The 25,688-nt window shown below is 39.7% G+C and overlaps 1 protein-coding gene across 1 annotated transcript in view; it reads left to right on the top strand.

Moving 5' to 3' along the window:
- The window catches only part of LOC135208361 (protein fantom-like), a gene marked incomplete in the record, with an annotated part of 187,683 nt that overhangs the window by 8,987 nt on the left and 153,008 nt on the right, over nucleotides 1–25,688 (top strand). The window contains 7 exon segments of the mRNA XM_064240462.1: nucleotides 5,918–6,049; nucleotides 7,558–7,716; nucleotides 10,841–10,927; nucleotides 13,790–13,918; nucleotides 16,104–16,530; nucleotides 20,063–20,247; nucleotides 20,665–20,805. Of these exon segments, the coding sequence (XP_064096532.1) occupies nucleotides 5,918–6,049; nucleotides 7,558–7,716; nucleotides 10,841–10,927; nucleotides 13,790–13,918; nucleotides 16,104–16,530; nucleotides 20,063–20,247; nucleotides 20,665–20,805 (1,260 nt within the window).

Here is a 25,688-nt window from a genome sequence, read left to right as displayed (position 1 = left end):
CTCCATTGAACAATTTTTAGTTACAATTTATCAGTTCAGTGTGTGTGTGTAAAACCTTTTAAAAAATTCAGTCAAGACTTACGTATTTGAAAAATATTGGTAATGAGGTTGTATTGTAAGTTAAAAGTAGGTTTTATGAATAGGACTTACCTGGCAGTTATATATATATAGCTTTGTCGGACTGATAGAGACTATAGCTATATATATATAACTGCCAGGTAAGTATTCATAAAACTTTGTTTTATCATAAATACTTCATTTTTATGAATAGGACTTACCTGGCATTTATATATATATATAGCTATAGTCTCTATCAGTCCGACAAAGCTATATATATATAACTGCCAGGTAAGTATTCATAAAACTTTGTTTTATACATTCAACTTACCTGTCAGATATATACATAGCTATTACTCCGTCGTCCGACAGAAATTCGAATTTCGCGGCACACGCGGCAGGTAGGTCAGGTGATCTACCCCCCCGCCGCTGGGTGGCGGGAATAGGAACCATACCCGTTTTCTAATTCATAATTTTTCTGTCGCTTGGAATGTAAACAACGTTTGCAGTTCCTCCTGATGGATTTTCGTGTTTCATCGCCATCGATCGTCTGGGCTAACTTTTACAGGGAAGTAATGGATCTTTGGTTCGGCACACGCTTTTGTTAACTTTTAGAATTTTTTGATAAAATTAACTTCGAAAATTTAGAATAGTGACGTGTAACTACCGAAGTTTTCGGTAGACACTCATCCACTTTCACGAAAGTGAATTACGTATACTTTCATGAAAGGGAATTACTTATATTTATTCATTAATACAAATAAGTGTTAGAGTTTGATTGAGGAAATGTATATCTTTCTTCCTAGTTGGGGAAGTCAGAAAAGTAACTATCCTTTAGAAGCTTTATTAGCTCTTGTGTTAACGAGCAATTATATTAGTAACAGTACTAGTAGTTGTTGCATCCTCATCACCTTCTTACTCCGCAGAATCTACAATATCATATTTGCAAATTGTAGACTTTGGATATAGTTCAAATGCGAACTCTTAGAACGTAAGAAGTGAATATAGTGTTCCCCATTACAATGGAGGGTGCGTCTGATCGGCTCTGTCTCACTCTCAGGTCTAGACCTCTTCCAAGCTCACAAGCCCAGAGGAGAAGGAATGTCGAAAACCGTAAGGAGGTTTCAGAGAATCCCCACCGGTCAGGCGTCCCCTCGGCAGGTTCTGTAGAGCGTCCCAGACTGCCAGGGATAGCCATTGGAAAGGCATCCTAAAACAGTGTTTCTCCCTTTTTATGCCTACGGTTCCTCGATGGATAGAAGAACTTCAAATGAATGAAATTGGTGAAGATCCTCGTATAATGCCTTCTGGTAGAATTATTCAAAATGAGAATGACATTAATCGATCCACCTTTCGGAATCAGGCGACGATTTAGCGCCTTCTAATATTAGAGATCATTCGATAACATTTGTGATAGTCATTGTTCGAACATTTTTTTTTTTCGCAACTAGACGAGAGCGCTATCCCATGGGGGTATGAAATTGTTATTTCAACATAAAATTCCCCATCGGTGCTTTTTTAGATATAAATCTATTATGATGAGAACGATTTAGATTGTTTGTCAATCGAATGAATTATATGGATCTCGTTGAGTGATAAAGCATATATGTATGACTTTTAAGCTTCTAGCTCCTACCATGCTTAGGACAAATCGCCTTAGGACTACACGGTATGGCAAGGCATAGACACATACCGAAATTTATGCTATAATGGTCAAGTGAAATCCTTACAAAATTTCCTAAATTAATACGGTTTACCTTAATGTAACAGTTTTATAGAGGATTCTATTACGCTAGAGTATGAGTTATATGATGCTATCGTGTCTTCGAGAAGTGATCGGAGAAGCATATCTTTATTGGTGGATTGAGAGTAGGATAGAACATTTTTCTTCGTGTTAGAAGAGGTTTCCATGAATTACCAGTACCCTTCTAGGACTTTCCTAGGAAGGAATAGGTTTAAAAGAATTGTTTAGACGACACCTATTTAGTTTCTAGACTTGTCGAAGTCTCGTTAGCTTAATTATGCTTATTTAAAAACTTCCTGAAGTTCGATAATAATTTATAAGATTCCTTTATTTAATGGAGTAACTGGCAACTCTGGAAAGGGAAGGCCAGACTGCTTTCGCTTTGAAGACCAACGCAGTCGCAGTACCATCTTGTTCTCAGTCGTGAGAGGACGTTTACAGCTCTCTCTCCTGCGGAATGGGATAACTAACCGTATCTCTTCCCTACAATCGTGGTCTTAGCCTCGGATTGAGGGAATACTGAAGCTATCATAAATAAAATATTGTCTGCCTTTTGTTAGGAATCTTTCAATAAGAAGGATATTACAACCTTTCAATGCTGTTTACCGTAGGTAACATGATTAAAGGATTCTAATGCAGCAGAACATGATATTATTTAATGCACTCATACTTACGAAAGCATGGCTTATTAGAATACATACTTAGTGAGAAGAGAGATGTAATAGAGATTCACTTCAAGACTACGGTATGGTTAAGTCTTTCGAGAAAGGACACCGTATTTAGAATCGGATATTGCGCAGAAGTTGTATGAGTCGGATGGGAAACATTCTTTTAGTGGGAAATGGTTTCCCTGAATGGATTATACTACGTATATAAAAGTTTTTCATAATAAGAACGGAATTAACATATGAAAGGATGTCGGGTACCATAAAGACACAGATGTTCTGGCACATAACAAAGATAATTAGTAGGAGGCGCCAGCCTGGCGCAGGTTGCGCCAGCCTGGCGCAAGTTGCGCCACCCTGGCGCAAATTGCGCCAGCTTGGCGCAATAAGCCTAGAGCACCATCCAAAATATTTCTCGTTTGAGCGAGTTATTAAATAAAAGCAATGCAAGAGCTTTCCTCAACCTTATGAGACAAGTGATAGAAAATATATCGGACTCATAAGTTAATCTGGGTGCAGGTTTTAGAAAGACCTTGGCAACCCCTTTTTTATTGCACGTTTCGGCTAGTCCCTTGAACCATGCAGCTCCTCTTTCTCCTCTTTCATTGTTATTAACAGGATTGTATATTATCCTACTCCTATGTAAACATATAACAAGGGAGACCTTGTAATGTTTTGGTACTGGAAAAGACTCGTAGGAGCTCTCAGTATTGGGTGAGAGGCTCTTTCAAGTATCTGAACCGTACATTACGGCCTGATGTCCTAGGATAGGAATCTTGAATGATTCTCCTTGATCCTGGATCAGTTAGTAGGAGAATAGGATAATAATAATTTGTTTTGCAGAATAACGATGATAGAATTTTTCCATTCTCTCGTTGCCCAGGCACGAGGACAGGAAGAAAGAATATAAGAGAGAGGTAGCAATATACGCCATCTTTATGTTATAGAAAGGGGAATAAAATTTAGTCTTTTTCCCCTAAAAGATAAACTCTTTACAGAATGTAAGACAAAGGGCGTCAAAGAAAGAGAGGATATATGTTATGCCTCATTTTAGACTTAGAGAGGTTGGATTCTCAGAGGTCACGTTCTTCTCACAGCAGGTTTTGGAAGTCTTTTCCAGACAGTCTGAATATTCTTTCAGCATCTATTTTAAATGGACCTTAACAACCTCTCCACTCTGAGTCTGTCTGCGTGCAGACTGACCGAAGTGGACATGAATGAGAGGATGTTTCAAGGTAAATGACAGTAGTCATGGATAAGATATATATTCTGCAGATCGTGCTTGAGGGAATGAGGAAACTGTCCTCTTCCGATACCTCTGTGAACCACATAGCGGTTTTTTTTTTTTTCTTCCCTTTCAGAGGGAAGAATTACCTTTGTATATATCTGCTATCAAAGAACGCAGTAAAAGGCTATACTCTGTCTCTATAAAGGGAATTGGAGATAGCAGAGCATTAAGATCTTCGGGATTTTTACACAATACCTCTATACGACAAGACTTGGAGATCTTATAGTTACAATGGGATCCTATTTGGGCCTCAGATTCCGTGTTCTGACAAGATGGAACTGCTCCTCATCAATGTTTCTCTTGGTACTAATCGACCAAAAGGACGAGTGAGATTTTGGGCTTGGAATCTGGAATCAAATTCTAGAAAGACTCGGCAATGGGTTCCTGCCAGCATGGTATGTTTGGCAAAAGAACTATAACCTTTTATTCCTGGATCAACGCTTTCAGATAAAGGATTCGTTTTGTCCAGGCAATGTATTTACGTTGTTATCTACAAAAGAAGATAAGGTTTAAACGTTTGCTGACAGAGTCTTTGGAATGCGATGAGGGCTCAAAACTACTTCCCAGAAGGTTCGAAGAGATATATTTAAAAGAGCTAGAAATCGGGAATCCTCCCAATTTCAGCTCAGAGTCTCCTTAAACTTCCAGGCTCTTTCCCTGCCTTCGTGCAAGGATAGGGAAGATTTTCCAACGAGAGAACTCGTCAACATGTAGGAAGAGTGCTCGTTAGCAACTGAAGTATCAAGTATGATCCTCCTCGGAGGAAGACTGGTCTCTCGGACTATTAGATTTCCTATCGTCTACTGGGTGTAGCCGACTAAAATTACCTCCCCTTGTTGCAGAGGCCATAAGCTCAAAGTGAAAGAATTTCTTCCACCCTTTTCCTTTCTCCTGATAAACGATTGTGGATGTTCAGACTTTCGGACAATGTAGCGCCAATCAGGCGCCAAATGCCAAACAGGCGTAAAGACGCCAGAGCAAGACAGTCCAAATAAACACTGCCATTGTCTGATGAGGAGAAGGAGTAGGCCTCCAATCTGGCGCAGATGCGCTAGAGGCGAATAAATCAGGCAAATAAAGTGTCCGAGGTGGACATCGCCAGTTTTCATCGAGACTCTTAACAAGCTCGAATCTCCTGTAAGTGGGGAGAAGTCAGCCAGGCGCGAGGCGCCAGGCAAGCGAAGCACCAGCCAGACGCGAGGCGCCAGCCAGGCTCGAGACGGCCAGGCAGGCGCGAGGCGCCATTGACAAATGACCACTAGATTCTGTCCAAGTAAGTTGGATAAGGACCCCATTTGACAGATCTACAAGAACTCTTAGCCATAGGTCACATCCTCGCTGAGGCTCTTGAGACGAAGCAGACTACTAGCAATAGCTAGGAAGTCGACCCTTCGTCTAAACACATAGGAACCAAGGTTTTATTTATTTATTACCTACAACGTATGTTGTTTACCTGTCTATTCAGTAATAGCTGTCTTTTACCCTCCACCAATGGTGTGAATCAGCTATGTATATATCTGACAGGTAAGTTGAATGTATAAAAATGATATTGTTATGATACAATAAAGTTTTATACATACTTACCTGGCAGATATATACAATTAAATGGCCCACCCAGCCTCCCCTCAGGAGACAGCTGAAAGAAAAAATATGAATTAGAAAACGGGTATGGTTCCTATTCCCGCCACCCAGCGGCGGGGGGGTAGATCACCTGACCTACCTGCCGCGTGTGCCGCGAAATTCGAATTTCTGTCGGACGACGGAGTAATAGCTATGTATATATCTGCCAGGTAAGTATGTATAAAACTTTATTGTATCATAACAATATCATTTTTATCATAAATACCTCATTTTGTTCATATATGGTTGTCAAAAAAGTAGTGATCATAGCACATTGTATAGTGAGAATTAATTTTATGAATATTTCTAAAACTATTGTACATATTAGCCCTATGTGATTAATTATAAATCAAGGGCTATGTACTTTGGTTAGAGTTTGCTAGAAAGTAGAAATCAGTGTTTGATTAGAAAATTTTTTAGAAGGTAGAAGTCAGTTTTACATAATATTAGAAATCTTTTAATTGATTACACATGTATCTGTGTCTTTATGCCACTAGCATGATGTTGGGAAATATCTTCATTATGTTTATGTCTGGTTTTCAGAAGGAAAATGAACAGCTACAAAATGAAAATGAAAATTTAACAAAATTGAGGTTAGAAAGTGACCAACGTGGGAAAACAGCAGAAGTAGATTCATTGAAGTTACAAATTGCTCATTTGGAGTCAGCACTAGAGGTACAGTAATGAAACTTTTTTACTTACCTCAGCTCATCCATTAGTATTTCTTAACTCTTCATATCTCATGCACCACCAATAGAGATTACAGATGTTTTAATGACAATTTCTTCAGCATTTATCACTGTGCCCTTTATTTTTAGGTTTCGTGTAGTTTTATTGTCTACTTGACAGGTGAAAATTTGTACAGAATTGAAAAGGCCCTCATTAGAAGTGACCATGTTATGAAGGATTAAGAAAGGGTTTTATCTAAGAGCTGAAGTAGAAATATTTATCATTGTTCCTAGGTCTCTGGATAGGAAAGTAGTTTGAATTCTGATATCATTCCTAAATTTTTCATGAAGCTGATATATCCTCCATATTATTTGGGTCCAGTTTTTTGTCAGTTGTGTGTGTGTGTTTATTTTTAATACTCAAGTTTACTTCTTATGTACTGTATGAGTATATAGGTTTTAGCTTTAATGTTTATGACTTTATAATAAAGCTATAATTTCAATACAACAAACATTCTAATTTCCTCATGAGTTACATGGTGGAATTTCAGTGGCCCTTTGCATACATCAATTGAATTGCTCCTTTGTGATCAGTGATTGCATGAGTAAGTGAGCCCACTTACTCATGGTATGATAGTGGTCTTGGTTGCTTTGGTTTCCATTGGTAGTTAGTTTTTGTAAAGTATAGTATTTTTTACTTCTCATGGTTATGAATCAGATGACATATTGGCTATCTTTAGGTACTTTTAATAATAACACTGAAAGAGAGAGGCATTATGTTTGTTATTGATAGTCATGGCTTCCTTTACATTTATGATCTAGAATGACTGATGAATTTAGTTTTTGGACTATCTTTGTTTTAGGCATTGATTTCGTTTAGTAATAGACCTTTTGCACATATCCCCTGTTTCTCTGTCATAATGCTAAGTGTTTGTGTAATAGACAGCACTTGCATTTTATAACCTTGATTTTTATGTTTATGTGAACTTTGTTGCTAGTGTGACATGTAAAAATTTGAATATGTTATCGCTGGCATAGTCACAACGTATGGATGTGAGAGGCCATTCATATTCTGGAGAAAACTACTGTTTATTTTTTATATGTAGTAAAGGTAGAGCCTGTGAACATTTCTAATAGAAATTTAAGTCCTGAATAAAGAGTTTGGAGTTTTGACTGTAATTTAGTTTATATTTTTTCTGTGGAAGATAATGAAATATTGGCAAAATAAGTTTTAAGTACATCATAACAATTCAGTTTGTATTTGTATTTCAGCGATGGGTTTAAGCCCTTAACAGATTAATAAGAATATTTATTCATGACAAAGTAGTTGTAGTATTTTTTGCTTGCATTCCCAACAATATGGCTATTATCTTATATCTTTCATTTTCTAAAAGAAAACTGATATTTGATCTCACAAGCGAAGAACTTATTTTAAATCTTTGCTATAGATAATTTGCCACATCTGGGTGCAAAACTTGTATACTAATGTCAATGAATTCTGTATTTAATCATTAGAGTGACCTCAGTGAACGAAGTACTTTTCTTGTGCGTATGACTCAAGACAAAGAAGAAATGGTGAAGCTGGAAGTGGAAGCTAAGGAACTAAGGACAAAGAACCTTGATCTTCAGGAACAGCTCCAGAAGATGCAGCAGAAGTTAGTCTTGTATGATAAGGTAGGAGCTTGAAATTGAACAGAGTTTTAACTGTAGTAATAGTGCTGTAAACAGATGGATCTCACTTGATTGTACTCTCAACTTATTAGCTGTGGCTGTGCAGCAGACTAAAATAGCTGTAGGATTGAACTAAGATTACAGATTGATTGTCGTTATAAGTTTTCATTGTTTAGAGTACAGTGGAACCTCGGTTTTTGTACATAATCTTTTCCAGAACGTTTCAGGAAGTCCGAAACATACAAAATCTGAAACAATAATTCCCATAAGGAATAATGTAAATCCAGTTAATGTGTTCCAGACACCCAAAAATATTAATAAAAAATACTTTTTGTAGAGGAGGAAGAGTTTTACATACAGAAAACAATGAGAAATAAATATAAATGACTAATGAAATGGATAAATAAACATTTAACGTCACTTACCTTCATGGAAGGATGGAAGGCTCTTGTTCAGCATATGGAAGATGGAGAGGAGGGGAGAGGGAGGAAGAGACATTATTGTTTGGGAGGGGAATCCCCCTCTAGAAGCACTTTAGGTATCAAGGACCTATCTGGGGTTACTTCTCTTCGTTTTTTACTAGCACTATCAGGGATTACTTCCCCTCTTCATTTTTTACTGGCACTGGGACCAGCTTGAGAGTCACTGGACCCCTTTTGCACAATGATAAAGAAAGATTTGTTTCTGGCATCTTTAAAATTTGCCTAGTGGGAAACAAGGCATTGTCATTAACATGGAGACACGGATTACAACTTTGTTGGGATGATAATTCTCCACAACATTTCTTTACATCACTCCACTTTGTAAGGATGTGTAAACATGTCCTTAATCACTGAAGTAGGAACATTATGTATGCCTGTTTGCTTTTAGAAATGTTCAAACCAGCCTCTGCTGGCCTTAAATTCACTAACAGCAGCTCTTGTTTTAGGCATTTTCTATCTTGAGATCGGCATGCAACATCCTTGCCACATCACAAATTATCGCCTCAAACACCTTGCTTCGAATACTTTCTTAAATTTTACATATAGTGTTTCTTACCTTTTTTTTTATAGAAGTGCTGGCACTTGAACTTTTTTGGCCCCATCATGGCTTATTTAGCAGTGGAACTCAAATAAAAAAGCACAAAAAACAATAAACAAAAGCAGAATGGGTCACAAGAGGACACGGGATGCTTTGCTTGGGTGCTCGGTACAGGGCCTAGTCTTGAGGTGGGCCCTGGAAGGAGTGTTTCCAGGTGTACGAAATCTGAGGTTTGACTGTAGTTATTTTAATATCTATATGTTAATGTTGAGTTGAAATCCCTTGTTATAGTATCCTGTCCATAATGAGCCCATCATTCTACTTTTAGCTTGATATATGAGGGAGAATTTGCTATTTGTAAGAAAGTTACTATGTTAAAAAAAAAAGGAAATTGAAGAAAAAGTGATTCATTATTTATGTACTTTTGTCACTACATTTTTTATCAGATTTTAAGAGTTCACGTTTTTTATTACTGATTGGTTGGCAAAGGCACTAACCATACATTGAGATCCTACCAGTAGAGAAAGACAGTATCTTCTAAGAATGGCCAGACAGTGTGGTTGTGTATTCCTATCTCTAGGTATGGTGCTTTTTCTTTCTCCACACATACAATAAATAGTTTGGCATATTCCATATTTGTTACACATTCTTTACATTCACTACCAATGTGACAAACTATGAATATACTACACATATTTTCATCTTTATCAACGTTGTCACACTTTTCGGTAATAAAACCCAAGGAGAGCTAATATTTGTCAACAGTTTGTTTCAAGCGCAGGCAAGTACAATGGGCTGAATTTGTGTAGCCAGGGCATATGGAGAAATAAATTTTGTTGGAATGGGGGTGAGACAAAACCAGTTGAGTAGACATACTTGTCTAAGGTGAAAAGACAAAAGATGTAATAGAATTTGGATGAATAATTGAAAGGATATTGAATATTAAAATGATCTTAGGAAATAAGGCAATACATACTTGCTCAGTGTGCTCACTACAAACAGGAAAACCAGAAGTAAAAACAGGGGACAAGGTCTTTGAAATAACTGGAAAACCGATTTGTTCATATGCGGAACAAACCTTCAGTCTTAACAGTAGGATATTTTCCAAGCGCCAGCTGGTAACTGGTTAAAAACAATAAAATATTGTAAGCAAGGAGTCTGTGAGATCTGGCAACTCCTGCATGTACAAGGTGATAACTGGTCAGAGCCCATGCACTACCTCGTGACGTATTTAGTCTTTTCTTAACTGCCTTGGAGAGTAAAACGCTATCGCTTTGCTCTCCTTCCAAGCCGGTAGCTAGTTCTTGGTTGTGCCAGTCCATGTTTGCTTCTTTTTACCTGAAAGATGTTGATCACAGATCTTTGGACACATTTTCCATAGGTCCTGTGGTGGCTGCCTAGCAAGTTGTGTAATTCATCTATTACCACTAGTAGGGTGTTTTGTATCTTACCTATGATGATTGTGTGGAAGAGGAATGAGTGAGTTGGCTGGTCTCTTTCTTTCTCTTTTTTTCCTTTCTTCTTCCTACGGGTGGGTTGAGGAATAGACACGTCATATGCTGGACTGGTCTGATGCAGGTGAGTAAGGTAGCCATACTGAAAGTTGGTGTTTTTTATGATCTTGGAAATATCAAACCCTCTATTCAGTAGCAAATCTCCTCTCTTTACAGCAAGGGGGAATGAGGAGTGGTAACAAACCCTGTGAGTATACGGTTTGTTACTTGAACAGTCAAAGACCTCAGGTTTGTTAGCTATAAAAAATACAAATTGATTAAAAAATATGTCAAATGTAATTAGTATTCATAAGATACAGAATGTGGGGAATGCTGTTGTTATTACTGCATTACTGTATCAGGAGAAGAATATCGTTCCTCAAGGGACAAGGCCAGTTTTAAGAGTAGATTACTCTTAGCATTGTATATGAAGTTCCAATATTTGATAATTGATTTTAATATACTACTAAGTTCCAGTATTTGATAATATATTTATAAAGGTCTTTAAGCAAACTTTCCTTTATGGTGTTAAACATTTTATTTGTAAATGATTCAAGGTAAATAAATATCCTTTACAGTATTTTTCATTATAGTTTTGCACTTTATTTTTACAGGCAGGGCTCTTGAATTTAAGTGCAAATGAACTAGCATCTGTTGTATCCAAGGAAAGAGAAAGTAGTACAAATGCTGTCTCGGTTGAGGTTAGTATGATCATTTTAATCTTACAGTTTCTAAACTGAAAAATATATATACCATTACAATATATAAACTTCTTTATTTTGAATATTCTTTAGAACTCAAGGAGAAGATGATGAGTCATTTTGTAAGTCTTTAGGTAATGTTCTGCCATCAATTGAGATCTCTCAAAGTGTACTTCAGAGTCAGAACTAAACAGTCCAGTAAGATTTTTGTTGCTGCACATGATTTTCGTGGTTGGAGTTTCAGATTGAATGTGGAGTCCCATGGATGGAGGTTTCCCTGAGACTTGAGTAAATCATTTTAGGAGACACCCTAAAAAAGAAATATAAATATAATTACATCCTATGTGTATAGAGATACAGCCCAAGCTTTGAAGGTCCTGGAGGATATATGGGTTGGGTACCATTCTACATAAAAATTATATATATAAAGTAATCCAAAAGCTTAATTGAATTTCAGTTATACTTGGATCTGAAAAATAAATAAATATTTTCTTACTCTAAAAACTTATTAAAGATCATATAAAAAGAAGAGTTTTGAAATCAAGAATTTTAAACATACTGAGAAAGGTTTTGGTTTTAATTTACATACATCATATTATCTTATACATAAGTTATGTATGTAATCATGTACATTATTTTGTGAGTATTTTATTGATACAGTTATTAATTTACACACAGAAATAACAAGATATAATAAGAAGGTCTTCAATTTTTTACTCTGGTTATTGTCATCATAAAGAAAACTCCTCTTTTGAGCCTTAACTCTCCCATGAGGAATTAAATAAAACTTTGATGCTCAGTTGCAACCAAGCAGATGGTGAAATAATGCCATGAAATTCAAAATTCTTTAGTAATAGTACTCTAGGGTATGTTTATTTAATCGTTATGCAGTCCAAAAACACTTGGCTAAAATTAGATTTAAGGGGGCCGGCCGGAACCTCTATATATGGAGGTATAGGGCGAAAAATGCAAAGTCATGAAAAAATTCATGGAGCTTCATATGGCAATTGAGAATACGTATACGAAATATTTCGTCAAAATTCCTCTTACTTTCGTAGTTACAGGGTAATTAGTTAACGTAACTCAATAAGCCTAAAACATTGATCCGTACAAGAAAATGCAATATTTCTTCTATTATCGTAAATTTTGATAATTATTGTCAAAGAAATTGGGAGAAATGGCATCTGTAGACATTCCCCGAGTCGAGAAGGAGACTTCAGGCTCAAGCTACCAAGTCCAGTCCTGATTTAGTGCGATCACAGACGTCAAATAGTCTACACGTTCCATTTCACGTCTGACATTCGCCTGCTTTCACGTATGTTTATGTGTTTCGGCAAGAATTTCATCATGCCAATGAGGAAAAGACAAGGGAAACATCTCGCTAACATACAGACGAAGAAAAATCGCTCAAGTATAATTACAGAATATCATAATATATGCGTAGTTAGTGAAGAGAGAGGGGAGGGTTGCTTAGTAACGCCCCCGTCTTGCTTGACAGCACACGTCACACTTTGCCTAAGGCTATGATCTTTGAGCAAAGAGATCTTCATTTATGGTAAATAACAAAGTTTTGGTTTTTTAATACCCAAAATGGAATATGAAATTCATAATACGTAATCATGATTTATTAAATTGTCTTTGTAAAAAAAGTGTACGCCTTCGAGTTTCACCTCTTGACATTCTCTTGCAATTACGTTTGTTTATCTTTGTTTAAGAAGAAAATTTGCTGTAATAAGCAGAGTTAGTGAAGGGGAGAGAGAGAATTGCGTAGGAAGGAGTGCCCCATCTTGCCTCAAGCAGTGCCCCAGGCTGCGATATATGAGCAAAGGGATCATCATTTATGATTAAATTATGATAAATAAAATAGTTTTGGTTTATTAATACACAAAAAACAAATATACATTCATAATACGTAATCATTATTTATTAATATTGTCTTTATAGAAATACGAAGGAAAACTTTGAACGCCCGTATCTCAAAACTATACTTATTGACCTTCAAAATCTATCTTCTCACTTAGTTTTAAAGCTATAACCTTGGAAATTGGTATATAACTCAGAAAGACATTATAGAACAATCAAATAGAGCCCTTTTTTCCAATTTTTGTTTCGTATTTTTTTAATAAATTTTTTTCTCCTGATTTATAGGGTTTATTTTTGACCATATTGAAAAATTCATATCTAGCAAAAAAATGACTTTTAGAAAAAAAACTCTCCATTCGATTGGAGGTCTACATCAGGTCTATATATGGTAGTAATCCCAGGTCTTAATATTAAATATCAAGGGAGGAGATAGAATTTGAAAAATTTTTGGTTATTGTTTTCGGGATAAATCGCCCTGGCGTCACAAAACCGAAGGTCAGAGGCGAAAATCATATGCGGTTTGGAGATGTCCCAAGTCACCTTATTAAGTGGTATGAATATCAAAGTCCTGTCCTTAAAAAAGGGCATTAGCCGGCCGGCCCCCTTAACCGATAAAGTTTTCAGCATGACCCTTAGAGTTGTATTTATTAATATCCAAAACTCAGAATAATGGGGTAATTGCCGTGGTACCTTTTCCACATGGTTGAGTTGGCTGTGCACAATATACTACTTTGAAAGGTTGTAATTCAAAACAAACTATCTACCTTTAAAATCTGTTTCCTCTTAGTTTTTATCCATTTTTAATTACTATATTCTTATAGCACAGTTAGACTTGTCTGAATGGTGCATTTATCATTTTTTTATGTCTTGGGATGATGATTTTTGAGAGATTTGTTTTCTGTTTACTGAGTTCATTCTTACTGGGTAGAGTTTTTTCATGTTATATTCAAGAATTTAAATTATATAATGCATTCATTAATCATTTTAATTGTTTTCCAGGAATTTGAAAAACTAAGACAATCTTATAGTGAATTACAGTTATTGTATCGAGAAAAAACTTTAGAACTGGAAAGAACTTCTCAAGCTCTTGGCCGCCATGCTACGACTTATAAAAGTCTGCGGGATGAAGTAAGTAAACATTTCTTCATTGGGCTTACAGTTGCGTAATCTGTAATATAGAAAGGATGGTAGGCTCTGGAGTGACGAATCTAGCCCAATTGAATTAAGAGGAGCAAACTGCAGGATTATGGCTTTTATCAGTAAAACAAGAACAACATTTATTTCTGAACAGAAGGGTAATCAGTGGCCATACCAGATAATCACCCTTATACAGCTAGTCCCTGGTTTATGACGGGCTTCCATTTTAGTGCTGCTGTGTAAGCTGAAAATGGTTTTAAACTGGGACATTGTCAAAAATCGTATGAAAACCTTACTTTTAATCCTTTGGTTGTCTCGAAAACAGCATAACCTGCATTTTCACTGATTTTTCATCAAAAAACCAAACCTCCAAATTTTACCATTATACTGGTTTGGAGCCATATTTTTTCTGTCAGATCAGCGTCATAAATGCATTGTAATCCAAAATAATTTTTTACGAATGTATTTGAAGTGCATCGTAACCTTGGAACAGTGTAAGCCGAGTCTGACGTAACTCGGGAACTACTTGTATATTGATAACCAAAAAGTACACTTAAATGAGATCTGTTCCAGTGATGCATGAAAGAACTCTTGAGTTGCCCTCTCAGGTAAAAAGCCATGCTGCTAAGAGCCTTCCATCTTGTAGTGGATAAAACATCGTACGTTATGTTTTAGCCACTCTGCTTACTAAATATTTATTTCTGTTTTAATTATTCAGGGAAAAATTAAAGATAGTATAGTGATTTCATTACAACAGCAGATAAAGATAGTATAATGATTTCATTACAACAGTAGACTTAGGTGGTATTTAGTGGTACTTAGCATACAGTAAGAAAATAAAAATGGTTTAATTCAATGGTAAGGTTGTTGTTATGTTACAAACACTAGGTAAAATAGTTGTTATTGTGTTGTGTTGAGCATGAGTCATTATTATTTTGTTATTAAGTTTACTCCTCAGATTCACGGGTTACGGGCGCCAGCCCACATGAATTTGAAAATCTGTGAATAATTTTTCATGTCTAATTCTAAGATTGGAGCATTTGACCAGCAACTAGTGATTTTTGTGTTACAATGCTGGTGAAGTGAACGCAGAACATCTCATATTACTTTAGTTATTGGTAACGAGGATATAGTTATCTGCAAAAAGTTTATGAAGTGACAGTTAATACCGTGAGTCATAAATCCCTTAGTCCCACCAACATGTGTAAACAGTTAATTTTGTGATAGGTGTATTGTCCTTGCAGTGGCTCCTTAACTTATGACACAATATTGTTATTGTTTACTATACTATAGTATTATGATTGGATGTATGGTTTGTTATTGGAATAAAGTTGTACCTAAGATGTTTTATATAAACTAAATAAAAAGAGTCTAAGCCAGGCAATCACATGTTACATAGTAGGATAGCTTAAATTAATTTAGCCTTTGACAAACAATTTACTGCAGTAATCAGGTTGTTATATCTGTTTATTGCAGTAAAAAGTTGTTATGCCTGTGATATTCAGTAAAATAAAAAGTATAGATACTGATGCTAACATGAAAAAGATAGGCATAAGATCCTAGGTTAGGGTAACACATTTACATGGATCCTGACTTCCAATTTACCTTTCATACTTCAGTGGACAGCCTTGGCATCTTTGATAAGTCTGCTATCTTCTGGAACCTACCCAAAACATTTTTTGGATCATTATAAGCCATTGCCTTACATAAAAGCCCATCCTCTGTCCCCGTAATTTGGTATATGGTAAATACAATCATTTAAAAGCATAACTTCAAAATTAAGAAAGTGGGTAAGAGAGTGAAATTTGTAATAAATTTGTAACCTACTTGAGGGATGTTTCTTGATATCTTAGAATACTGATGTAGCATTCTCAAGTGTGGCAGTTTGTTTAATAAATTATTTTGTTTTATTATCTTCCTAATCTATTCTCTATCAAAAATTTTTTGTAAGACTGCAAACTTTTTTGAGACTTTAGAATTGAATATAACACTTACTTGTGCAAACCGTTATTACTTTTATGTCCCAACTGATATTCTCCTCACTTGCAGCATTCCAAATTTTAAATGTGTAACTTGAGAAACAGACTTCTCTATAGTTTATTCGTTTGTAATTGGTAATTTTATTTCATGTTACATTTTGATATAGTACTGTATACATGGTTTTTTTTTTTTGCAGATTGATAAAGTGAATCAGGAATCAGATCAGAAAAGCCAGAGTCTGACTTCTACCATAAAGAGCCTTAAGGAGATGATAAAAAAACGTGAGGAACATAGTGACAAGTTGGAACAGCGAATATTAATGCTCACTGATAAGAATATCAAGGATAAACTGGAAAGTCTTTCTCAAGATGTGACTCAGAATGTGAAGCTAAGCAAACATGACAACATGCTAGAGTTCCACATAGAAAGTGTAACTTTTGAAATGGATCATTTTAGCCAGCTGAAATCATTTGTTTCTTGGACAGTTCCTTTTTCCTTGGAAGACCCATTGCAGCACACTAATGTTGCCATAGGAAAATTTGCCCATTTCAATTATTCCTCACTTTACAAGTTCCACATGAACTACAGGAATCTTGAGTCTTTAAGAGATGATATTGTCACAGGTACAGTATTATTCAGCACCATTTTATATATAGTACTTACTATTAAGAAAAATCTTGATAATTTTATTTTGTAAACAGAATTTGGTTATGCATATTGCTAACTAATGTGCGAATGTATGTTACTGACAGTATAACTGGTGAGTTGGTAGTTGCAGTTATTTTTTAAGGAAAAGTTGGGGCATTCTCAAAACTTTATCCCATTGCCTGTGTGAAGTTTCTGTTGACATTAGAATAAAAAATTTGTACTTGTTAGAAAATTATTCGGTATTTTGTATGTGGTTTTACCATGAGCAAACTGTATGCTTGTAGCATTAATAAACTGCTGCTTTAGATAATCAATATGCTCAATTTTGAATTGTGTTACTGAATACGTACACTTTTAGCAAAAGTAATGATCCCAGGTGGTGAGAGATACCTTCAAAGATGGGTAAGACACTTAAATCTCTTACAACCTTCGGGATGGGTAAGACTCTTACAAATCCCAGATACCTCATAAAAAACTAAACTTTAACTTGTTTATGTTGACTTCATCATATAAGTTCTATGATATAATTTCCTTTGAGTGGTTTTTGTTATTATTAGCTTATGACTTGTTCTGTGGTTGTCCCCTCTCCAAACATTGTTTTTGTGTATGCTATGTTGAACACCATTTGAATGCAGGCCTTCCATAAATAAGTAATATATTTTTTTATCTCATAGTGTATATGAAGAAAGTATAAATTATATGTTATAAAATCTAGTAGGAAGGTAGTTGTCTTAAAATATTTGACAACTGTCCATATTCACTTTTGTTTGAGTGTTATTGTGTTTGCAAAAGGGCAATTTCCTGTGATATCACATCACAGTGAGGAAGTGTCCAGATCTCTGTAAGTGAACATGCATAAAATTATGTCACCTGGTGTAACATGTCATCTTATCATATGCATTAGTATGGGGAGAACCATTGCAGCAGAGATTTTATTTATCACACTTTCCATTCATAGCCAGTTCTGTGTGGCAGCTAAGTTTTATTTAAAAATTGTTTAGCTAATAAGATGAAAGTGGGTTTGCGTGATCAGTCCTCCAATCCTCAGTCGTGTATCTCTACCTCCCTCAACCCCACTTTCTGGCTTGCTTGATTTTACAGCTGTGATTTTATATTTGAGGAATTACTTCCAAGCCCTGAAGACCATGATTTTCTCTGTTATTTCTATTTCTTATATCACCTATATTCTGATTGTACTGCCCTTGTGAAAACCCAACTTCACTACCTACTCTTTAGGAATCTTCTACCCATATGCTTCTCTTCCTCTGACTTCTGCTACTGTTTCTAGCATTGTGTCTCACCCTAATTCTTCTAGGAGTAAATTCATTTTAGGCCTGCTGTTGGTGATTGTGCTGTGAATGCCAAAAGAATCCTTGCATCTGTTGGCTGTGCCATCTGTTTTCAACACCATCTTTCAGCCATGGTTAACTGGGACACCATCCTAAAGAGATGTACTTTTTTGTCATATTCCACTTAAAGGACTCCATTAGTTGTCCTTTAAAACTGGTGATCTCTTTTATCTTTGAAGCTGATGATCTCTCTGATCTGATGATTGTTGTGGCTATTCATTTTTTTTGGATTCAGCGATATCATATCCAGTCTCTAGATTAATTTCAATCAAGTGATCTTTCCTCATTCCTCAAGAGGACATTATTATTCTGTTGCCTCATTATTAACATAACCTTTAATAGGATACAGGAAAACACCCTCCTTCAGGGTGGCCTTCTGCAGTCCTTATTTTTAGATCTTATGTTCTTTATAGCCTTTTTGACCTGCTAGAGTACCCATCTGCAAAATGTGGAAATGAAAATCTGGTATGCAACAAATGAGCCAAGTCTGCATCATCCGTCATTATTTTTATTGGCGTTATTATTATTACAAAATAGTTTAAAGAGACCTCTAAACCATGTCTATAGACAATTATGGGTAACCTGAAGGACTTCTTTTTAAATGAATGAATATTGGAACAAGACAAAAGTAGGTTTGTGACATGGAAAGAGATCGTTGGGAATGGGTGAAGAGTATATGTTCATAAAAGAAGAAATATTATTGGGAGCTAAAAAGATTCTGACAAAAGTTGTCAGTTAATATCACTCTTTGTTCTTTCATTATTTTAGGGAAGTTTGCAGGTAATGCAAACGATAACCTATTGAGCAGTAACCATTTTCTCGTCATGATTACGTGACTGCAAATATTGGCTTAACCAATGGATGTCCCTTTGTCCACCATCTTGTCTTTGACATCTGACAATGTCAAGGGTCTTAGCAAAATGAAGGTTGAAAGTAAGTTGGAAGTAAGGAGTTCTTCCATTATTATGGTCATCTTCCTGGCACAACTCACAGCTTCTGACAACTCTCTAAGTTAAAGACACTGTAAATAGTCTTGATCTACAATGATTTCAATTGCTAGAAGTAATGAAATCCTTGTTGTCCAACAGATTTCTTTCACACTTATTATTCAAACACTTTGGAACTTTGTCTCTTAAAAGAGGTATGGCTTGACTGGTGTAATTGTATAAAGAAAAGTGGATAAGCTCTTTAGAAGCCAATCCAATTTGCAAGTGGAGCCACCGAAACTGCTCTGTATTGAGTAAAGCATGAATGGAGGTAGTTGCAGAAGCAGGCTGGAGTAACCCTGGCATGAACACACGGAGTCATGAGAAGGAATGTGCTCTTTCTTGGGCACCATAGAAATACTAGAGGTTCAAGGATCTTGCTCTTTTTGCAGCTAGAAAGGAAGCTAAGGATTCTGAGCCTAGGGAAGGAACATCAAAAGCAATAGAACACCTTTTTGTTGTACTAGGCTCACTGCTTCTTGAACCAAAACTTATGGCAGGGAAGTTTAGGTTAGGATACCTTCCATAACACAGTACAACTTCCAATGGTCTTTATACAAACAGTCATATAGGGTTCCTCTCATTATTAGCCAAATTTCTACCAGACAACCCTAGGCATCATGTACTCATTAAAACATCCATAGTCTTCCTCATACAAACTCAGAACACAATGGCTGTGATAGGTCTTAGTTGTCCAGAGTGCATATAGCGACATTCCATTCCACAAAAACCAATTGCAGTTGTCTGCCATCTTACATTTGGCTAGCTGACAGTCAGCTTCCATGTCATATGATGAGATCAGTAGTTCAATGGACTTGGGCTGCAGAATTCCTGGAACCACTTCCTTTATATTACAATTTTACACCTACAAATATCTCACTGGAAACTAATGTGTAGAACGGCTATACTAAACCAGTGTATGTAATACTAATTTCATAAATTTTATTCTGCTTGGTTTTGTCTAGTCATTAAACAACAGTTTGAAATATCAGGTAAAGTAGTTCTGCTGAAACTAAATTGATGTGTACTCTTCATACATTTAATGCTTATCCAATGTATGCAAAAATTACTAGGGAGATGTAAATATGTACTGGTGTACAGATATTGAGCATTTTCTTTTCTGAATAAATATAGACATGATTTTTAATTTTTTAATTTTGGCTTTGTTACAGCAAGTGTATACATTCTCTTAGAATCTGGTCACCCTGCAAAAGTTGGCGAATGTCAGTTAACGTTTTGTGAAGTGCTCGAGCACCCACGCAACACACTTCATGGTACAGTGCCAGTAACAGCTTGTCATGATGATGCAGATGAGTTGAAGCATTTGTTACCAGATCTGGAAATGAAGATAGGCAAGGTATATCTTATTAATATATTTTATGTCAATTGTAAATATTGATTTTACCTAAATGTAGACCATTTAACATTCAAGCAATAATCACAGATGGTCAGTGGTCATTGAAGGTGCAACTTTGTAGGACTTGAGCCTTCTGGTATTTTTTGGTTAAATTAATTTAACAAACTTTTTGATGATATCTTTTATTATGAGACAATCACAGGATGAGAAGCAAACTGGACTTTAAGAAGAATTATGTGGCATGATGTTTCTTTTTCAGTTGTTTGAATCTCATTAGGCAAAATTGCCATAAAACATGATTTTAAGATTTTTTGCTTCTATATATGAACAGTCATGATATTTTATCATCATTGGCTGAAGTTTTGTCTATGTTGTAATTTATAAAATAAGGTTGAAAATCATATTTTCACACCCTAGGCTATTGGAACTCTGAGCTACTGGTTCCGGCTGCAGCGCCCTTGTGAAAAAATCATCTTTCAGCATTTACAAAATGTTGGAGTTTTGTCATCTCAGCATAGTGAATATCAAGCTTCCCCAAACTGTAAGTTGTTCCGATACGTAATACAAACCCTCGGTCCTTTAACAATAGGAAGGTAACTAGCGGCAGCTGGGACGGTCGTAAGCTTCGAACAAGGGGAGAAACGGTAGTTAACTGCTTGTCCGATCGTGCGCGCGGCCCGCCCGCGGCGCCCCAGATGGTGAAGAATCACTTTTGCTTTCGGCGCGGGTGTGAAGGACGTGTTCGTCATCGCTCTCTGCCCGCTTCATCGCGTATGCTTTGTTTATATTGTGTTTTCTACTAATGGTTTTGGTTTTGACTTGAAAATGAAACTGTAAGTACACTGTTTTCATTTTCATTACTTAATTATGAATCAACATGGAGCTATCGCCGTAGAGACGGCGATTTCCGCTCTTTTCATGAATTGAACCCTTGAATTATGTCTCGGTGCGAGGGCTGGCGCACTCACGCCGAGTCAGTATTTTGGGCGAAAGTGTGTAATTGAAAGATGTAAGTACTCTTTTTCATTATATTTTTGCCCTGTGCGTTCGTTGCCGAGAGCTTGATTGCGCTCGGCAAGAGCCTCTTATTTTGTATGAATAGAATGCAATGAAAGTGGATTCGCAATGCAGTTTTCTTTTCATTTTCATTTATTAATTGCATCAAATTTAATTTTGGATCAATTTCCGCTCTTACCCGGGAATTAATCCTTACGATTTATTGCTGTGAAAGTGAAATAGCAAGTGCAGTATTGTTCATTTTCATATATATTTTATGATAGCATCATATTATTATGGATCAAGTTTGCCGCTCTTACCGGGAATTGATTTTTCCCTCTTTAAGTTCTATGAAGTGAATCGCAAGTGCAGTATTCTGTTTCATTTTCATATTACTTTTCACTGCTGTGCGGGGGTAGGGGAAGCGAAGGTCTGCCAGGAAGTCGTCGGAAAGCTCTCCCGCGACTCCCTTGGTATCCGATTCTTCGTCTTCTTTCCTGCCCCCCCCCGCTCAGCTTCCTCGTATTTTGTTTTTGGGGTCTTCCTTCCGTTCGGGGTGGGGCATGTCTCCCCCCCCCGTGCGTGAGGGAACCCCTCTTACTAATCTGTCTGTGCTACCGCAGGTGCTACAGCCGTGGGAGACGACCTTGGACAGGTATGGACCACTGCGGCTGCAGGGCGTGCCTAGCATCCACGATCTGCTGCAGAGTCTAGCGAGGTCTGGGGCGGTGACCTTGGAGTGGTCTCCACTACAACCTTCACGGCCGCTTATGCTGCTTCCCCCCCCCCCCGCTGGTCTACACTCCCCATGCTGTGTCGGTGACGCCGTCTGCCGCTTCTAGGGCCGGTCGCCGCCGTACCGAGGAGGGGTATGCCGCCGCCGCCTGTGTTTTCTTCGTGTTGCCTGCCCAGACTTCCGCTGTTCCAGCAGCTCGCCCCTGGACCGGCCGCCAGTACCACGCTGGCTGACCGATGATTCTACAGGCGATGGCTGGGGCCTGCCTACCCTGTCGCTGATGTGGTTCCCGCTACTGGCTTGGCTGTCCCTTCTGTGTTTACCGCTGCCGCTGTTCCTGCCGCTCCTGAGCTGGTTGCTGTTCCTGTCGCTCCTGGTTCCTGCGCCTGTCCATGCTGGTTCCTGCCCATGGTGTGTCTTCCCCCAGTCCCAGGTCCTTCCGGACAGGTGCAGTCGGGCCGTGTTGCTTCGGCAATAGGCCCGACTATCCAGGCCCTGGCGATGGAGGACCTGACGACTGTCCTGCGTGAGCTGACGAAGAAGAGGAAGGTGTCATCTTCGTCTGTTGCTGCCTCTTCCCCTTCGACTTCTAAGGCCCATAAGCCGAAGAAGAAGAAGGCTGCCTCCCCCCCTAAGAAGTCTCCTTCGGGAACTTCTAAGGGCCCGTCCCACCTCGGTGGGACGGGGGGTCCTTCTGCTGGTCCTCCTGCTGGTTCCTCGGGCCCTTCAGCGGGCCCGTCTCCCCGTTCCGTAAGGAAGAGATAGACGGGGACCAGAGGAGTATCGGTTAGCTCTGGTACTTCCTCGCCTGGTGCTAGCGGCGATGCCGCTACGCCAGGTTCCGGCTCGGTCTCGCGTTCGCGGAGATCCCGAGTGTACGCTCTCCCTCGGAGACCGTGCAGCCAAAGTTTCGGCGCCAGAGTTCGCTCGGCGCCAAGACCACGGCACGGAGCAGAAGGCTGGCGAGAACCGCTCAGGTGACTCTCGCCAGGCCAGCGGCCGCTTCTCGGCAGCGACCAGCTGGTAACCGGGTTTTGTTTCCCCCTAAGAAGACTCCTTCGGGAACTTCGAAGGGCTCGTCACATTCCGGTGTGACGGGGGGTTCTTCTGCTGGTCCTCCTGTTCCTTCGGAAGGGCCCGGGTGCCCGTCCCCTTCTGAGAAGAAGAAGAAGACGGGGACCAAGGGTGTGCTGGCTACCGCTGTACACCCTCGCCTGGTCTTGGCAGCTCTGCTGCTAAGCCAGGTACCGGCGCTCGGTTTCTCGTCCGCGAGAAGTTCCGAGTGTACGATCTCCTTCGGGTGACCGTGCAGCCAAAGTTAAGACGCCTGAGTTCGCTCAGCGTCATGACCGAGGCACGGTAGGCAGAAAGACTGTCGAGAGCCGCTCAGGTGACTCTCGCCAGGCCAGCGGCCGCTCTCGCAGCGACCAGCCGGTACCTCGGGTGGACGTGACGGTCTCTGACCGGCCACGGGTTGAGGCTGGGAAGAGGTCCCCCAGGTCCCCTCGACCGAACGGTAACCAGCCTCGGCTGGTACCAGCGGTTTTTGACGTGCCGCGAGGAGACGCTCACGGTCTCACGGCGAAAGCGAGCTCCTGCAGGTCACCTGACCGCCGCTCCCACAGGACCAGGCGGATACGGTGACCAGCAGCAGCTCGTCTGACGCACGGGACCGGGGTCGACGTGCTCAGTCGAGCCGCTCGCCACAGGTGAGCGGCACGGCCAGGCCTGCAGATCGATCCCCACCGCGGGTTGGTGATCGGCTGCAGCCCCCCCCGTACGCTGGTCCTGCCAGCGAGCGGGGGGGGGAGCGTCAGGTCTGTCTCTCCACTACCTTCAACTTCCTCGGGCTACACCGGGAAGAGCGAGGTAGCTAGGAGTGATCGTGAGAGGTGCGCCGCTCACGATCCCGTCACGACGCCGCACGTGCCACGTATGGTCTTAGGACCAACCAGGACGTACGCGCAAGTGATTGGAGGCGACCGTCAGGGGGAGAGGGGGTAGCGTCAGTTCTGTCTCTCCGATACCTTCAACTTCCTCGGCATACGCCAGGAAGAGCTAGGTATATAGGAGTGATCGTGAGAGATGCGCCGCTCACGATCCCGTCACGACGCCGCACGTGCCAGGTTGGTCTTAGGACCAACCAGGACGTACGCGCAAGTGATTGGAGGCAACCGTCAGGGATCTGTTGCTGGTCCTTCTTCTGAAGGAGGAGGGTCCTGGGAGCTGCTCTTGTTGGAGGGACTGGACGGTCCTACTCCTCAAGACGCTGTAACTTCCGAGATTCAGAGTAACTTTACCCAGGTTATTGCACTGATTCGTCAGCACAACGACCGGGGGGAAGGATCGCCGCTCCCACCAGCAGAGCCCATGTCTCTGCTCGAGTTGTTTTGGGGCCCGAGAGGGAACCCAAACCGACGTGGGTATGCCGCGATCGGAGCTTACCGATTCTGTCTTGAACCAGAGTCTCTCGTCTCCGGACAAGAAGGCTCTCTCAGTTCTGGCCGGTCGATCAAGCTACTTCCACCTCCTCTAACTGCGACAGCGGCGTTCTACGTGTCTTCGGACACCGTATTTAAATACTCCTTCGGTCCTCCTGAGAGGTTTCGACCTCGACGAGGACTGGAATGAGTCGGAGGACGGTATCGGCTCTCTCCTGTCAGGTGTCGATCAGCCCCACCCAGACGACGTTCACAGTGGCGGCAGACCCTTACCTACAGTGAGAGTTCGTAACCCTCCTCAGGGCGGGAAAAACGTTTTCTCCTGAACGATACGTTTTCCCAGACTCTGAGAGGCCATCGCCGCAAGGCGATGGCTGCTCCTACTCTTCTCCAACTGCTAGTTCCACTGGGAAGGCGAGCGAGTATCCAATTCCTCCCCCATTCCCTCTCTCCTTACGGCTACGAGGGAAAGGGGAAGGATCCTACAGACATTTCTCTGTAGGATCCCACGTTGGGGACTGCTCGACCAGGGGGGACCTTCGGGTCCTAACCTGACGTAATCCCCCCGGTCGTTGAGGAGGGATCCTGCCCCATTCTCGAATTTCTAAGGGAATCGAATCGAGAGGACCACCAGCCGATATCGTTTGACGAATTCGGTGGGGGTTTCGCAGACTGCTTAGAATTCTACGGAATTTCTAGCGCATTCAGAGTGTTTAGAGTTTCTTACGATCTCCAAACACTTAGGCGAGACCACGGTCCAAAGTGAGCGAGACGAGAATCCCCGATATGTTACACGATAATCGGGAACCTCGCCTATGCTCGAATTCCTGGAATTTCTAGCATTAGGAAGAAGACTGCTGCTGAAAGAAGACTATCTCACAGTAGGCGACCAACCTGGAATAGAGAAGAACGGACGGGAATATCCAGTTTGGCTGGAACTATCGTCTTAGTATTCTGTTCACCATTGAAGCTTTCCTTCGAGGAAGACTTCTCCTTCACTCTCTTTAATAGAGAACGAAGGTGGTCGATCTCCAATCCTTATTTTGTTTTCTTGAAGGAAAGAATTTAGGATGGAGATCGTTGTTCAGAATCCTACAAATATACTACGTATATTAACCTCGCGACATGATTCTGCTAAGCAGTTGAATGGTCCGAGGGGTAGGACGCATATCCTGGTTATTTCTACGGATGCGACTTAGACGAAAAGTATTCTAATTGAACTGCAAACCCGGGTTGCCTGCAACCTCCCAGGAGTTTCCAGTGTCAAT

Source organism: Macrobrachium nipponense, chromosome 35 (genome assembly GCF_015104395.2).
Source record: "Macrobrachium nipponense isolate FS-2020 chromosome 35, ASM1510439v2, whole genome shotgun sequence".
Taxonomy (NCBI): Eukaryota; Metazoa; Arthropoda; class Malacostraca; order Decapoda; family Palaemonidae; genus Macrobrachium; species Macrobrachium nipponense.
The sequence above is the reverse complement of the archived record's forward strand: the minus strand, read 5'-3'. Positions and strand labels throughout refer to the sequence as shown.